The sequence below is a fragment of the Colius striatus genome, unplaced genomic scaffold (genome assembly GCF_028858725.1).
Source record: "Colius striatus isolate bColStr4 unplaced genomic scaffold, bColStr4.1.hap1 scaffold_48, whole genome shotgun sequence".
In the NCBI taxonomy this organism is placed as follows: domain Eukaryota; kingdom Metazoa; phylum Chordata; class Aves; order Coliiformes; family Coliidae; genus Colius; species Colius striatus.
This window is the reverse complement of record NW_026908529.1, coordinates 547265-562705: the sequence shown is the minus strand read 5'-3', so window position 1 is coordinate 562705 and position 15441 is coordinate 547265. Positions and strand designations below refer to the sequence as shown.

The 15441-nt window shown below is 46.3% G+C and overlaps 1 protein-coding gene across 1 annotated transcript in view; it reads right to left on the bottom strand.

Annotated features, from left to right (window-relative positions):
- Positions 1–15441, bottom strand: part of LOC133629500 (protein lin-28 homolog B-like) — a 44143-nt gene that overhangs the window by 20731 nt on the left and 7971 nt on the right. Inside the window, 1 exon segment of the mRNA XM_062020157.1 lies at positions 1691–1875. Coding sequence (XP_061876141.1) covers positions 1691–1875 — 185 coding nt within the window.

Sequence of the window (15441 nt, the reverse complement as noted above, 5' to 3'; positions counted from 1 at the left end):
TCTTAGCATCTCAAACCAGGTGAAATGAGTCAGGAGGGAGGAGGAGGAGGAGGTATTCATGCTTTACCTTCTGAAATCCCAGCCCTGAGTAAGTTCCTTTGAGGAAATCACTGTAGAAGCCATGCAACTTCTGCAGTACTTCTGTGCCAGCTTCCTCTTTAGAAAACAGCAGAGCTGGGAACACAACCTGTCTTGGAGAGCAGCTGGAAAGTTCAGCCCTTTGACAGTGACATACTGACCCCGTTCTGTGCCAAAGGCTGTGAGTGCCCAAACTTGTGCTTTGTTCCTCTGCTCAGCTGGGCACTCTCCCTTGGTCTGTCCCCTGTTTTGCCCTGGTGCTGTTCAGGACCTGTCTGAAGTAGGTCCCTGGGGCTGGCCAAGTGCAGGAGTGGACGTGTCCGCTGTGTTGCAGTTACGTGTTACCACCAGCCCAGCCTTGCTTCCCAGCTCTTGGGTGGCAGGACTTTCCCCATCTGCCTTGGTCCCATCCATCTGTTAAGAACGGTTTCTATGAGCTTCTCTCATTCTGGTAACAGTTCAGGGCTCTCCTTTCCAGCTCATTCCACTCCCCTTATTCACATCTCCTTACCCACATCGGCTCAGCTGGAGCTGTAGGAGGCTCTTAAGCATGAACCAGCAACGTGCCCTCGTGGGCAAGAAGCCAATGGCAGCCTGGGATGCATCAAGAAGAGTGTGGGCAGTAGGTCAAGGGAGGTTCTGCTCCTCCTCTACTCTGCCATATCTACTGAGGCCTCATCTGGAGTCCTGTGTCCAGTTCTGGGCTCCTCAGCTCCAGAGGGACAGGGAAGTGCTGGAGAGAGGCCAGCACAGGGCCACCAAGATGATCAAGGGTACAGAACATCTTTCATATGAGGAAAGGCTGCGGGACCTGAGGCTGTTCAGTCTGGAGAAGAGGAGACTGAGGGGGGATCTCATTAACATTTATAAATATCTAAAGGGTGGGTGTCAGGAGGTTGGGACATCCCTTTTTTCTACAGTAGCTAGCAATAGGACAAGGGGTGATGGGATGAGGCTGGAACACAAAAAGTTCCATTTAAACATAAGAAAAAACTATTTCAGAGGATCACAGAACTTCTTCAAGCCATGAGAGGCAGAGAGCAGGCGGTGCAAGCCGGACTGCTGCATTGGTACACAAAGCCCAGCTCTCAGGACTAACCTGAAAGGTGTAAAAGATTATTACCATTCCTCAGCCCATCAGGCATCAAAACATAATTAATCAATTACACACATCTCAACCCTGAGTGCACCACTTACCCTTTCCTCTGTCTAAAACCACGGATGCACAGTTTAAAAGCCCCCTGCACACACGAGCCTCTAGCACGCACAGCTCCCACCTAAGCAGGACGTTACTTCACCTGTTTTCAGCCTGACCACTCTTCTAACAGCAATATTTGCAAATCAGTTTTACATTCCTTTGCAGGCTGCCTCTAATTCAATAAAAGCTTCTGTAGTAAAACCAGTGGAGGGGATGATTTATGTAGTCCCGTAGACAACAGCTTCAGGGGTTTAACCGAACGCCCGAGTTCCACGTAAGAGCCCGTACGCAGGAGGGTTTGTCTTCACAAATGGATACATGATCAAAACAGACTTTCAATAAACACTTGCAAAGAAAAAAAAAAGGGAAAAGGGGTGGTGGGGGGAAGGAGGAATAGCAAAGTAACATAATTACCTATCTCCCTTTGGTTTTCTTTTTTGTACTGTCTTCCCTTTGGGTTGTCTTTCACTTCCTAAGCAGGGGCTCCCTCCAGGGCCTGTTACCCGTATTGATTCAAGGCCGTTGGAAGATTTCTTAAAAGTAAATTCCACTGGTTCTCCTTTTTTTAGGCTTCTAAATCCTTCCATGTAAAGCTTGCTCTGTGAATAGGAAAAACACTCTCGGTTACCATTGCCTTAAAACAGTATTTACATTCATAAACAACAGGACAAATTATCCCTGCCTGCGCTCCTAGAACACACACAGGCTGAGTAACAGCTTCCTCTGTGTGAACTAGAGCGGGTGACACTACAAATTACAGCCTTGAAAACACTCTTCAACACTAAACAAGTAGCAGGAACCCATTTTCGGTCTCAGCAAAAATGAAACACCACTTTCCTGTCCTGTGGTGAAGGCTGTAGATGTCAGGAGCAGAGAATATGCCAGGTTCTGAAACCCCCACATCTGACAGCCACCAGGATCTGAGCTTCTAACAGTATGGTAAGAGAGCAAACGTTCATGTCAGAGCTCATCCCTTTATGATCAGAATGATCACAGCTTGTATTCCTTGTATTTGGGACACGGCTGTACTGCTCTACCAATGAATAAGGGATGCAGTGAGTAGCAGCAGCAGAAGGAAGGCACTCAGAACAAAGCCCACCAGAACGGGCAAGTCAAAGATCCCTAGTGAGCTGCTAGTTCAGAACCCTCCAAAAATTACCAAGTCAGCATGATTTAGTTATGAATTTGCATTTTCAACCACAGAAAAGGAAACTGTTATCATCAGAGAAAGTGAAACACACTGGTAACTCTTCTGATATTACACCGTAGCAGCAAAGCCTCGGGCAAGCTGAAGTTCACAGCAGCTCACCACTGATTCTGATGCCTCAGTTCCTCACAAATTACATACAGCAGCAAGTCTGCATCCCAGCATAAACCTGACGAATCAAGCTCTCACATAAAAGGCTCGCCGAGTTAAACGAGCTAGGTTTGGGTGTCAACTGCCAGACACTTGCAGTTTGTGCAGGACAGCTGTGAAATGTTTTCTCTCTTTGCTCGACAACTCTCCGTGGCAAAGAGAAAAATGTGTCCTGGCCAACTCTCACTCCATTTTCCAGCATTCAACAAGGGAATCTTATCTGGATGTGCCATCCCACTCCTGGCTCTAAGTAACATCTACCACCCAACAAATGCGACCGGGGATTGTATCCAAACCAGAGGGCAATCCCTGACATGCGCACCCTGCAATCATGTTGTGAGTGTTTCACGTTGTTTCAGTGGAGCACAAGAACTGACAGCTACAGCATTCACAGCTCACACACAAAGAGGGAGCTGGTCTCTTCGCAAGGATGCACAGAGAACAGGCCAGGAGGCAACAGGCTTGAGCTGATTCAGGGGAAACTCTATCCAGACACGAGGAGACGTTGCTCACTATGAGAGGAATTAAACCCAGAGAAGGAGCGTGGCTCCCTTTGCTGGAAATAGCTCAGATTCAGCTTGGCAGGGCACTGAATAACCTAAAGGCCCTTCCTTGCTTTCAGTAAAAGGCTGGAGCAGGCAATCTCAAAAAGCCCCTTCCAACCCAGACTTTCTGTGAGTCAGGTTTCTCAACTGGAATGGGAAAGCAGGATTCCAGACCCCACTTCCACAGCAGAGTTACCTCCGCGGACCTCTGCCATTTAACTCCCCCGTGGCTTTCTGAAGATGGACAACACTGCCAAGTCCACTTCCCACAGCACAAAGACTGACTTCAAAATGATAAAACCACCAGGAATATTCATTCTAATGAAACCATGTTCACCTTTGCTTCCAAAAGCCCCGAGTACCAGACCAGGTGACTTCTCACTGCTCCAGCAGCCACTATTCATAACACATCAACCACCACCAATGCTGCTCTGACTGAGCCAAAAAGCAAGCAAGAACACAGCTCTGTTGGTTAGGACCAGGGCTGTTTTGTCCACTGGTTAGGACGTGGCTCTTCTAACAAACACAACAGTGTGAAGCACGAGACAAACAGCTGACTTCTCTTTGAGTGGTATTTAAAAGGCAAGGGAGAGTCCGTGGGAGGACACAACCATGAAAGCAGAAGTGTGTGGTGTCTATTCCATCAATCATGAGCCTGGCTGGTTTTCTACGTGAAAATATCACGTATGAAAAAGGAAATGTGCAAAATTTGTCCCTAATACAACTGAAGGATGGTAATTCTTCACAGAGCAATGAGACCAAGTACCCAGGCAAGCAGGATTACTTCAAGCAAGCCCTCCACTTTGCAATGTCTGTGTGGCAATAAGAGGATCTTTGTCATCCCAGCTGGGAATACGCCCAAAGAACACATCCCCACTCCTCCACTGAAAATGCAGATCCTGCCTGTCCTGTGGGTCCATCTCTAGGTCCACCCATACCTCTTCAGTCCTTCAGCAGAGAAAACCTTGTTAAAACGAAATTACTGAACAAGTACTTTGTCCCAAACTCAAAGGTACATTAAATGTTCCACAATGGTGACAAGTCAGATGGGTGCTAATCACAAGGGGAACCTCAAGCAGACAAACCTTTCTTTCTCAGTAACACCAGTCATGGCATATGTGCTTTTGTCTTTTTGCGTAATTACACCTTAATAAAGACACAGTTAAGCCTCAGCAAGACTTTGCAGTCTCTCTGAGTTTCACTCTTATAAAACAAAAGGCTGACACTTGACAGGCACAAAACATGATGTCTTCTACTTTGCTTCAAGGGAAAGTGTTTAAAATGCAATCTCAACCATAGAATCACAGAATGGTAGAGGTTGGAAGGGACCTTTAGACATCATCCAGTCCAACTCCCCTGCAGAAGCAGGGTCACCTAGATCAGGTCACACAAGAACGTGTCCAGGTGGGTCTTGAAGCCCTCCAAGGAAGGAGCCTCCACACCCTCCCTGGGCAGCCTGGGCCAGGGCTCCCTCACGGAAACACTGACACAGTTTGTTCTTATGTTTAAGTGGAACTTTTTGTGTTCCAGCTTCATCCCATCACCCCTTGTACTGTTGCTAGATACTATAGAAAAAAGGGATGTCCCAACCTCCTGACACCCACCCTTTAGATATTTATAAATGTTAATGAGATCCCCCCTCAGTCTCCTCTTCTCCAGACTAAACAGCCCCAGGTCCTGCAGCCTCTCCTCATATGAAAGATGCTCCAGTCCCCTGATCATCTTGGTGGCCCTGTGCTGGCCTCTCTCCAGCACTTCCCTGTCCCTCTGGAGCTGAGGAGCCCAGAACTGGACACAGGACTCCAGATGAGGCCTCAGCAGGGCAGAGCAGAGGGGGATAAGAACCTCCCTCGACCTGCTGCCCACACTCTTCTTGATGCATCCCAGGCTGCCATTGGCTTCTTGCCCACGAGGGCACGTTGCTGGCTCATGGTCAGTTTATTATCAATCCGGGCTCCCAGGTCTCTCTCTGCAGAGCTGCTCTCCAGCAGGTCACCCCCAGCCTGTGCTGGTGCAGGGAGTTGTACAGGGCATTATTAGTGCTCAAAAATGTTTTTCTTCTTCCCATTTTACCTCTGACAACAGGAGCTTTGTTTACAAACAAAACATTATCTTTACACGGGTGATTTTTAGTATTTTTAAAAGCCAAAGGAATGGAACAGTTTTGCTTTCACAAATTCTGTTATGCCAGGGTACTTTTTTTGTATGTTTTTTCCCCCAGCACTTCTAACACCACAAAATGCTGCAAATACCCCATTCCAAATGACTCGCACAGCACCCTCCTTGAATACACACCAACAGCTTTCCAGCGTTACAGACGGATTTGGTGCTGACTTCTTGTGTAAATGCTGTTAGCCAGCTCAATAGATTCTCTGAGGTTGCAACAACAATTCAAAGCCACAGTGGAAAAGCAGCATTTGGAATCCAGCAAAACAAATGTAAAACCCGAATCCTCCTTAACTTGTCTGCAGCGCCGCGACAAAAAATGTCTGTAGAGTTGACAATTCAATGTTGAGAGACCTAGCTCGGTATTTTCCTCACATTACTTAAACAAATAAACCCCAGACAATTAAAAGCAGCCAGAGTTTCAAGTCAGTGAACCATTTCTAGAGCCCTGAATGGGGTGTGTGGGCACGGCGCCAATGAACAAAGGGAAAAACCTGAAGGCAACGTGCTTTTCCTCCTTTCGCTCTCTTTCAGCTGTCAGAGGCTTTGCTGTTATTTTTACCAGCAGTCAATACAGTGATTTCAGGCTTGAGCTTTTTCCCTTTTTCACTTGACAGGGCCACTTCCAGTATCCCATTACTTCTCGCTATTTGAAGCCCGTAAGGTAAAGCCTCAGGCACCTCTGGTGTGAGCAACACCTTGGTTCAACGCTGTTTTGTGAGAGTATCACCAGTAACACAACCTAAGTGGGGAAAAAAAACCCCACCATCCCAAGTTCTTGGAAAGCGTTTGCTAAGAGAAAACAGAAATCAAACCACAACAAATAGAAACTGAGTGGACAAGGTGGCCCCAAAGAAAGGCACCTTGTAAGAGCGCTCACAACTCCCACCAAGCGCTAGGAAAGAATGGAAGTTTGGAGTTCAGGCTTATTACAGCTCCTGATGAGAGTACACTGCTATCACTAACGTGTGGGGAGCAGACTACAGGCTGCCCATAAGTGCCTCCTCACAACAGTCTTGCTATTTCCAGTCAGGGCTGTGAACAACTGCTGTCACAGCCATCCAGTCCTTTAGAGGAGGAAAGAAGCTATTCAGTGGCATTTTGCTTAGATCACTTATTTTCTGCATCTCTCATTTCTGCCCCTTCTTTCTCTAGTGACTGATTGATTGCTGGGTACAATGGCCAGATGCCACAAGAATGCTGCATTTCCCAAGGTAAGAAAACAGTTTTTTCCTCCAGAATTACCTACAATTAAATCCAGACATGAAGGAAAGCATATCCTGAAGCCCAAGCACATCAACAATCCTAATAAACTGTCTCCAAAACACCCTTGTACAGCTCTGTCAAGAGTCATCAACCTTTGAATACATCAAGAGCAGAGAGCAAGAGGACACAGAGCAAAATCCCTTGAACTGGATCTATATCTAGTGCCTTTTCCTGCATTAGGTCAAAACCAGAATGTGTTGTACGCTGCACACACAGGGGCAAGCACTACAAAATGGTACCAGTTACACCACACAAGAGATGCTGCAAGGACTTGTGCTGTCGTAGAATCATAGAATGGTAGGGGTTGGGAGGGATCTTTAGAGATCATCTAGACCAATCCCTCTGTAGAAGCCACCAAAATATCATGTTATTAATCATATAATTTGTGCTTAAATATAGATCCAGCCTGCTGCAGAGACTACCTATAACGTTACTATTCCTACTAGTACTCCTCTCTCATAACATTATTATTCCATTCTCTGCATATATGGAATTTTCTCTACTCAGTTTTCCTTCTCCTGTGCTTTAATGCCAGGCATGAAAATCAAGCTGGCCTCTTCTCCCATTTCTTATTTTAAGTATTTCCTCATGTCATGGTAGGCACAAGAAAGAGTTTCAGGATTCGGTCCAGTGAATTCAAAGGCATGGTTCCTCCTGCTCTACCTCACTCTCACATTGACTCGGGAAGAAAACTGTTTACCTCACTTGGTAGTGTCATGTTTTCTGCTACACTGCTGCTCCCTGAATCAGTCCTATGCAGAGTCAAAAAACCCACCAACACACCCCAAAAGAAGTCACACAAGTCTGTAGTCATGGCAGGTAAAGCTGTCCTGGGCCAATTTACCACTTACATTGCCTCGGTGACCTGAAACCCCACTGTGAATCCCAGCCAGATGATGATGCTCTCTGAAGTTGATGCATTTAAAAGCATCTTCTCTTGCCAAACACCAAGCTCCCTCCTCACAAGTGTTCCCTGGCTATCAGCTGCCCACACTGCATTTGGAGCCCTGCAGATCTCCCCAGGACAAAGGCCCTTCCCTTCCCTTCCCTTCCCTTCCCTTCCCTTCCCTTCCCTTCCCTTCCCTTCCCTTCCCTTCCCTTCCCTTCCCTTCCCTTCCCTTCCCTTCCCTTCCCTTCCCTTCCCTTCCCTTCCCACTGAGCCACTCCTCTCTTGGGCAAGCCCATCGCTTCATGCAACTGAAACCACCTCCTGTTTTGTTCCAAATACTCAGCTGCTGTAAGGCAGTTTTCGGGGTGGAAGATAGGAAGGGTGGCCCACCATAAAATCCATCAGTGCCACCAAGTCAAGGTCTCTGGTTACTCCCACAAGAGAGACAAACATGCTGAAACCTGCATGGTTTCAGAGATGGCTGAGCTGTCTCCTGCTGGAGTCTCTCTGTGAGTTTAATGGTGAAGACAGAACACAAGGCTACGACTGACTCGTTCTAAAAAGCACAGTGAGCACACGGGATCTAGCATGGAACTGATCCAGTGTAGATTGTCCCATGCACACAGGTGGAAGTGCAAAAGCACAATGTACAACCCACACAGTTTCCTGCGTTTTTCAAGTACTGAAATGTCCCCTGGTGTAAAGCACAGACTCAATGGCAGAGTTACTACAACTAAACCACAGCTTCCTCCAGATTTACTACACCTCTCTGGCGTCGCTAACCACATTTTCAGTAGCAACTGCAGCACCTCCGTTTCCCACATGTACTCTACAACGCCGATAAGCTCGGTCTCTGTGCCCCTCTACACATCCCCCAAGCACAGGAATGACAATTCCCTAGGCCAGGAGATGTTTTAGCTGTATAAAGGTTTCCCATCCACCTCTCTCACCACCTCCTACCATCCTAAGAGACTACACACAGTTAAAAAGAGACTAGGCACAAAGGACACACCAAGGTATGGTTTATCAACAGGCAGCACGCCAACGCCGACAGATTGTTGGGAAGTCAGAGCTTACATTTAGTGTTTATTTTGTAATTCAATTGATTTAAAATGCCAATACACAAGTGAAACACGGAAATGTGGTTAAAATATTTGTTTACCAAAACCAAAGTCGCCGTGCACACAAACAGCAAGACAAGGGTATCTGACAAAACCGATGGGATTCCAGTGTCATTGCTCATAAAGAAGAGTTAAAGAGGCTGACAGTTTCATTTAGGATGAGGGGTTTTTTTGAGTTGTAGCTATTTTCACAACATTGCCCACATTGTAAGACCAAAACACCATAAAGGTGTCTGCTATACCTTACCATAAAAACGTTAAACAGCAAGACTTATCCTGTACTAACAATCCCTGACTAACAATTCAAGTTTTCTAGTCTTTCCATGGGTTTTTATCATGGTTAATCCTCTTAGCTACTCTTGCACAGCAGATGGTACATTTACTAAGGTTCTGATTATTTAAATCTGATTATTAAACTAGCTAACCTAATATCCCATCAGTTCTGCCGACTTACGTCGTCATCTGCACCTTAATTACATACAATTCTACCAGAATTAGAAAGGTGGCTTAGATATTTAGACCTATGAATAAAAGAACAGTTTTGTCTTAGAGGAAGAATGAACACAACGTTATTTTGGTTGACAGCCAGCAGCGTGCCCAAGTGTGACCAGCAGGACCAAGGAGGTGATTGTTGCCCTGTACTCGGTGCTGGTGAGGTCTCACCTCGAATATTGTGTCCAGTTCTGGGCTCCTCACTGCAAGAAGGACATTGAGATGCTGGAGAGGATCCAGAGATGGGCAACAAAGCTGGTTATGGGTCTCCAGCACGAGTCTGATGGGGAGGGGCTGAGGGAGCTGGGGATGTTCAGCCTGGAGAAGAGGAGGCTGAGGGGAGACATGATCATTCTCTGCAACTACCTGAACAAGTAATCAATGACATGACATGGCTTCAAGTTGCCCCATGGAATGTTGAGGTTGGAGCTGAGGCAGAACTGTTTCCCTGAGAGGGCTGTCAGCCCCTGTGCCAGGCTGCCCAGGGAGCTGGGGCAGTGCCCAGCCCTGGAGGGATCCCAAAGCCGTGGGGCTGAGGGCCAGGGGTTAGTGGTGGCTGTGGCAGGGTGAAGGCAAGGCTTGGACTCCACGATCTCAAAAGTATTTTCCAACTAAAACAACTCTATGAGTCTAAGATTTTCTATTTCAAACCTTTATCACTGTTTTTGGAGGGACGGGAGTGGCAGATCACCTACATATATGGCAGTCACAGCACCAGAGAGCAGAGGCACTACTAACGTGTCTCACACGGTTCAGGCATAACAGGGAACCAGTGGGTGACCTCACAAGAAATTATTCTTTAGAAACACACAGCAGTAGATGGAGATGGTGTTGATTCAAAAAGTGACTTGAACTTAGCAGCAACTTTAAATTATTAGTTGGGAGAACATCTGATTTGTAACCGTATTTAACAGTTCTCTAAACAGCTGCATCCCAAAAGCTGACAGAAATGCTGGTCTGCAGCCACTTCTATTATCAAAGCATAAGCTGTATTCTGTTAGGAAGGACACATCCCATGTTTCAGTGAAACACCTCTGAATTTACAGCAGTGCAAATGAGAAAACAGGGCAAAAGCCTTCTAAAGTAAACAAGAGGCTGATTAAAAGGATTTTTACAGAGGAGGACAAGGGATTTTCACAAAGAATTAAACCCATTGGCTCAGGTATTGGGGAAGTACTCAGAAATGCTTGAAAAAGTGTACTTTTAAAATAGCATCTTATTACTATAGTTCCGATTCTGTTTATTGAGGAAGCAATTATGAAACTGGAATGACACATATCCAGCTGCATTAACCCAAGGACAGCAATGTTGGCTTTTGCTCAGCTCACACAACAAAAGACTACTTAAGTATTATTTAAGACCCGGATACTGAATCTGTCACTTTTATGCCCCAATTTTAGCACGCTCTGCCAAAGAATGTTTTCCAAAACCTCATGAAAGAAGGTCAAGGCCAGCTGCACAGAAGGACACAGAGGGGTTCCTTCGGGACAAGTCCTTCCCCTTACCATCTGCTGACACAGCTCCCACCAACGCTCCTGGGGTAGAGCAGACGCAGAAGTATCAGCCTGTTAATTCTGAATGTGTTTGCTTTTGTGGCTTGGTTTCACCTCAGACATGCCAGACATCTCATTACGAAATGCAGGCAGGTGACTAGTTCTGATGCAGTTACAAGGCAAACATTCCACAGGAGGAATGCTTCGAAACGCTCCATGGTTTAAAAGCTGCATCACTTAGTAGCATCCTTTCAAGACAACTATTTGAGCTGTAGACTCTCCACCATCCTTCATTCAGCACATTGTTTCACAGGACACTGGTAGCACACACAGGCTTCCACTGCCTGTCAGGGTACAGATCCAGACTGACAAAGGCAGCACAAAAATTGAGTATCTCCTCTTCTAAATACCCTTTCCATACCGAGGTATTGCAAGACCATGTCTTCACTCAGTCTCTTTCCTGCACAAATGCAACAGTGTGGTCTCAAAGACTGCCCAACATCAATCAATCAGTGAAAACCACCAACCCTCCCTGCACCAACAGCTCAGTACCCCCAGAACCCCTGAAACCCATGACAAAATACAGCCTGAAATCTCTGCCATCTATATTACTCCTTTACAGGTCCAATAAAAGTTGCCTGCTCCCTCAGCTGTTTGCTTTTTATGTCAGAAGTAAACAAACTCCAGGCTCCATTTTTATTGGACTGTTCAAAGAGAAAGTTCCAGAGGCTAAAATCAGAGGTACATCACATAATAACTATGGTGCAAGAAATACAGCTGAGTTTTGGGGAACAATAAATTCTGTGTATGCTACTCACAGACTCCTTTCAGTGACATTCACACCAACGTTTATTCCCAGGCTACCATGTAAGACGCAGCCATTAGTAGCTGAGAACACAACACAGTATGTTGGGGGGTAGCAGGTGAGCATAAAGCCAAGTAAGCACAAATGAAAGTGAGAGGAATAAAAAAGGGTTAGGCTTGCAGCTGCATGTGCAACTTCAGTTCTTTTCTAGGTTTGTCCCTCCTTGGCTGTACAAACTCAGTTTTCCCTTATCATTGTTTATATACATGTGTGAAGGCAAATGTAATTTAAAGCCAACTCCATAACCTAGCTTGATCAAATAGACAAAGAGAAGCCAAATTAAACATGGGGCCACACAAGGTGCCCATTACCAAGTATAATAAAAGGTTAGCTAGAAAGCTCTTACTGGGAGACAAAACTACTTGCCAGTAGCTTAAGTTCTCTAGACACCTCTTACATATGCTACAGGGGGAACAGGCACGTTGCAGTATTTAACCACAAAGGTTTTTGGAAACACAGGCAGTGCCTACACTGGATGTATTTGCCCAGCAGTTCTTGCACCAGCAGCTTCCACAGGAGTATCCCATTGGGAGAGGAAGGGAGCAAAATCAGGGAAAGGGGCACAGGAGAATGAAGGCTCCTGAACAATTGCTCAGGCTCTGGCCAAATGAGCTCTAGTGATTACCAGCAGATTCCCTTGGGTGTGGGTCAACCACTCATTTGTGTAGTCTCTGACTTTCAGTTATAGCTATGGAACATATAGGGGTGGAGATAACGAAGCTGGAGATGCAAGGAAGTAAAGCTACCAGGGAAAACTGAGAAACCATGCGTGGGAATGGCTCAGCTTTTGGTAAATGTGGTTTTGGAAGATGGTAGATGACATTGGCACATGAAGTAACTTGAAAACCTTGAGTAGGAACACAGTGAACCCTTCAGGGCAGATTTGTTACTACTGTCTTCTGCAACACCAAAATACCACACCACTTCCCAAAAATACAGGAGCAGCAAGCAGGCTGACATCAACACGAGTGGGAGTCCCACCTGCAGGGCTCCCTGTGTTCCACCTTAGTCAGATCCCTGAAAACATTACAACGTAGAAGTAGAGAGGATACACATACCAGTGGTGTGAACACAGAGCAGATGCTGTGCTCTCTTCCCACCAGGCTTGGATAGCTGGAGAACACGCTTACTCCTTTAGATGAGTCAGATTTTGCTCACTCAGTCAAAAAAAATGATCTCCACCTTCAGGTGAGGACTCAAAACTGCTACAGATAACGACGGAAAGTCTCGTTGTCTCTTACAAAACACATGTAGGATGAAAGGCATAAATGCATGAGCAGGTAAGGATTTCATCAACCAAAGGACAACAAGGTATTGATACCTCAGTAAGGCTGAGTTCCAGCAATGTTGGATAATGCAGTCAATGCCTCTCTGATTAGAAAGGCACAGTCTAAGAAAACGTTCTGTGGTAGAGCTCTTGCATTTCTGTTCAGTATGTTGCCAAATTTAACCTCATCAACCTGCTTGTTTGATATTAGACAAGTTCACAAAGTACACTACTAATGGCTGCATCCACCAAATAATGCACTAATTCCAGAAGCTGGCCACTGCCTTACACAGCACAGGGAGGATGGCAATGCTTCTGCACCACCTTTTCAGTGTCAGAGGACACTATGATTTGTGGCTATGAGGCTGCACAGAGTACTGCATGAAGGCTGAGCAGCAACATAACCAGCAGGCACTGCCACACAATCACAGCTGGAGAGTGGATGCCGTGAGCTGAAGTATATTCTGAGTACACACACACACCCCCCAGGGGAAACCTCGCACAGGACAGTTAGGACAGGTGAACAACTGCCTCTTTCAAGACACAGGTAAGTAGACAACACAGGTAACATCCCTGCCAAGGCAGGTCCCACCTAGATCAGGTCACACAGGAACATGTCCAGGTGGGTCTTGAAGCCCTCCAAGGAAGGAGCCTCCACACCCTCCCTGGGCAGCCTGGGCCAGGCCTCCCTCACTGAAACACTGAAAGAGTTTTTCCTCATGTTTCAATGGAACCTTTTGTGTTTCAGCTTCTTTCCATCACTCCTTGTCCTGTCATTGGATACAACAGAAAAAAAGGCTGCCCCAACCTGCTGACACCCACCATTTATATACTTATAAATGTTAATAAGATCCCCCCTCAGTCTCCTCTTCTCCAGACTAAACAGCCCCAGGTCCCGCAGCCTTTCCTCATCAGGAAGATGCTCCAGTCCCCTGATCATCTTGGTGGCCCTGTGCTGGCCTCTCTCCAACAGTTCCCTGTCCCTCTTGAGCTGAGGAGCCCAGAACTGGACACCGGATTAAATTAATGTTTGTTTTCTTCCCCAAGCTGAGCAGTCCTGTCTGTTTTCACTTGAGGCCGTAAGTGGCAAGTGAGCTCTCCCTGTCCTTGGAGATTCCAAAGGCCCTCTGTACTTATGGCTGATGGTGGTCCTTTGTTCCTAGGTGGCCCTAAACCAGGACACATTTGTCTAGAGGACCATGTAGGCTTGGTAAACATTCTGCTCATGAGCAAAACGTGATCATGGGTTGAGATGGGAAAAAAACCAAAACCAAGAAACCCACACAAAACTCAGGAGACTTTAACCACATTTGTTCAGCTGAACACATGTGAATGATTCTGAGGCCAACCCTATATAATCTCTCTTTCCCAAAAGACATACCCCTTTGATTCAATGCATCTTAAGGACAGATTCATAAACAGCTTTTTTCTTTATAGGCTCACACTGCTGCTGCATCTCCCAGCTATGCCCCATCGTGTGAATATTCACTTTAACCTTACCCTTTCCTTGCATTCTTGTGGCCATCACTAGTCACTGTGAAGCTGCTGCAGCTCATACACCACGTGGGATTTTGTTATGGACACGGGAACGTTCTTCAGAGTAACCAGGTGCATAACTGTCTCTTATGTAGACAGGTGAGACACTTTTGAGGTAAGAATCATTCTTACAAAACAAGTGTTAACACGAAGTAGGAAGTCAAGACTACACAAAACTACAGTCAGGTTGTGTGGGTTTTTAAAGGTAACACTGATTAGACTGATTAATCACCCTCTGTGCTTCCAGAGAGTTGAGCCCCCGAGGCTAACAGTGAGAAGGAGAAACTTGAAGAAAGGGAGCGGATAGTTGGTGGCAGAGTTGGGACATTTCAATGCACAGGAAAGAGAGAACAGACACAGAGCTGAGAGATACATCATTCTCCACAGATTAAAGACCTCAGACAGTTAAAACTAGGAATAGGTGGAGATGCAAGATTAGTCTGCATCAGTAACATGTTTGCATTTTCAATTCAGCTGTTAGTTTAGAAGAGAGTCAAAGCAGCATAAACCACCAAATGGATATTCCAGCACAATTTAAGGACAATATATATACATATATACCAAATCTATATACAGCTCATGCCTGATAAGCTCCTCAGCGGATCATAGATCATATAATGGTAGGGCTGGAAGGGACCTTTAGAGATCATCCAGTCCAACCCCCCTGCAGAAGCGGGGTCACCTAGATCAGGTCACACAGAAACGTGTCCAGGTGGGTCTTGACGCCCTCCAAGGAAGGAGCCTCCACACCCTCCCTGGGCAGCCTGGGCCAGAGCTCCCTCACGGAAACACTGACACAGTTTGTTCTTATGTTTAAGTGGAACTTTTTGTGTTCCAGCTTCATCCCATCACCCCTTGTACTGTTGCTGGCTACTATAGAAAAGAGGGATGTCCCAACCTCCTGACACCCAGCCTTCAGGTATTTATAAATGTTAATAAGATCTCCCCTCAGTCTCCTCTTCTCCAGACTAAACAGCCCCAGGTCCTGCAGCCTTTCCTCATAAGGAAGATGCTCCAGTCCCCTGATCATCTTGGTGGCCCTGTGCTGGCCTCTCTCCAGCACTTCCCTGTCCCTCTGGAGCTGAGGAGCCCAGAACTGGACACAGGACTCCAGATGAGGCCTCAGCAGGGCAGAGCAGAGGGGGAGCAGAACCTCCCTTGACCTGCT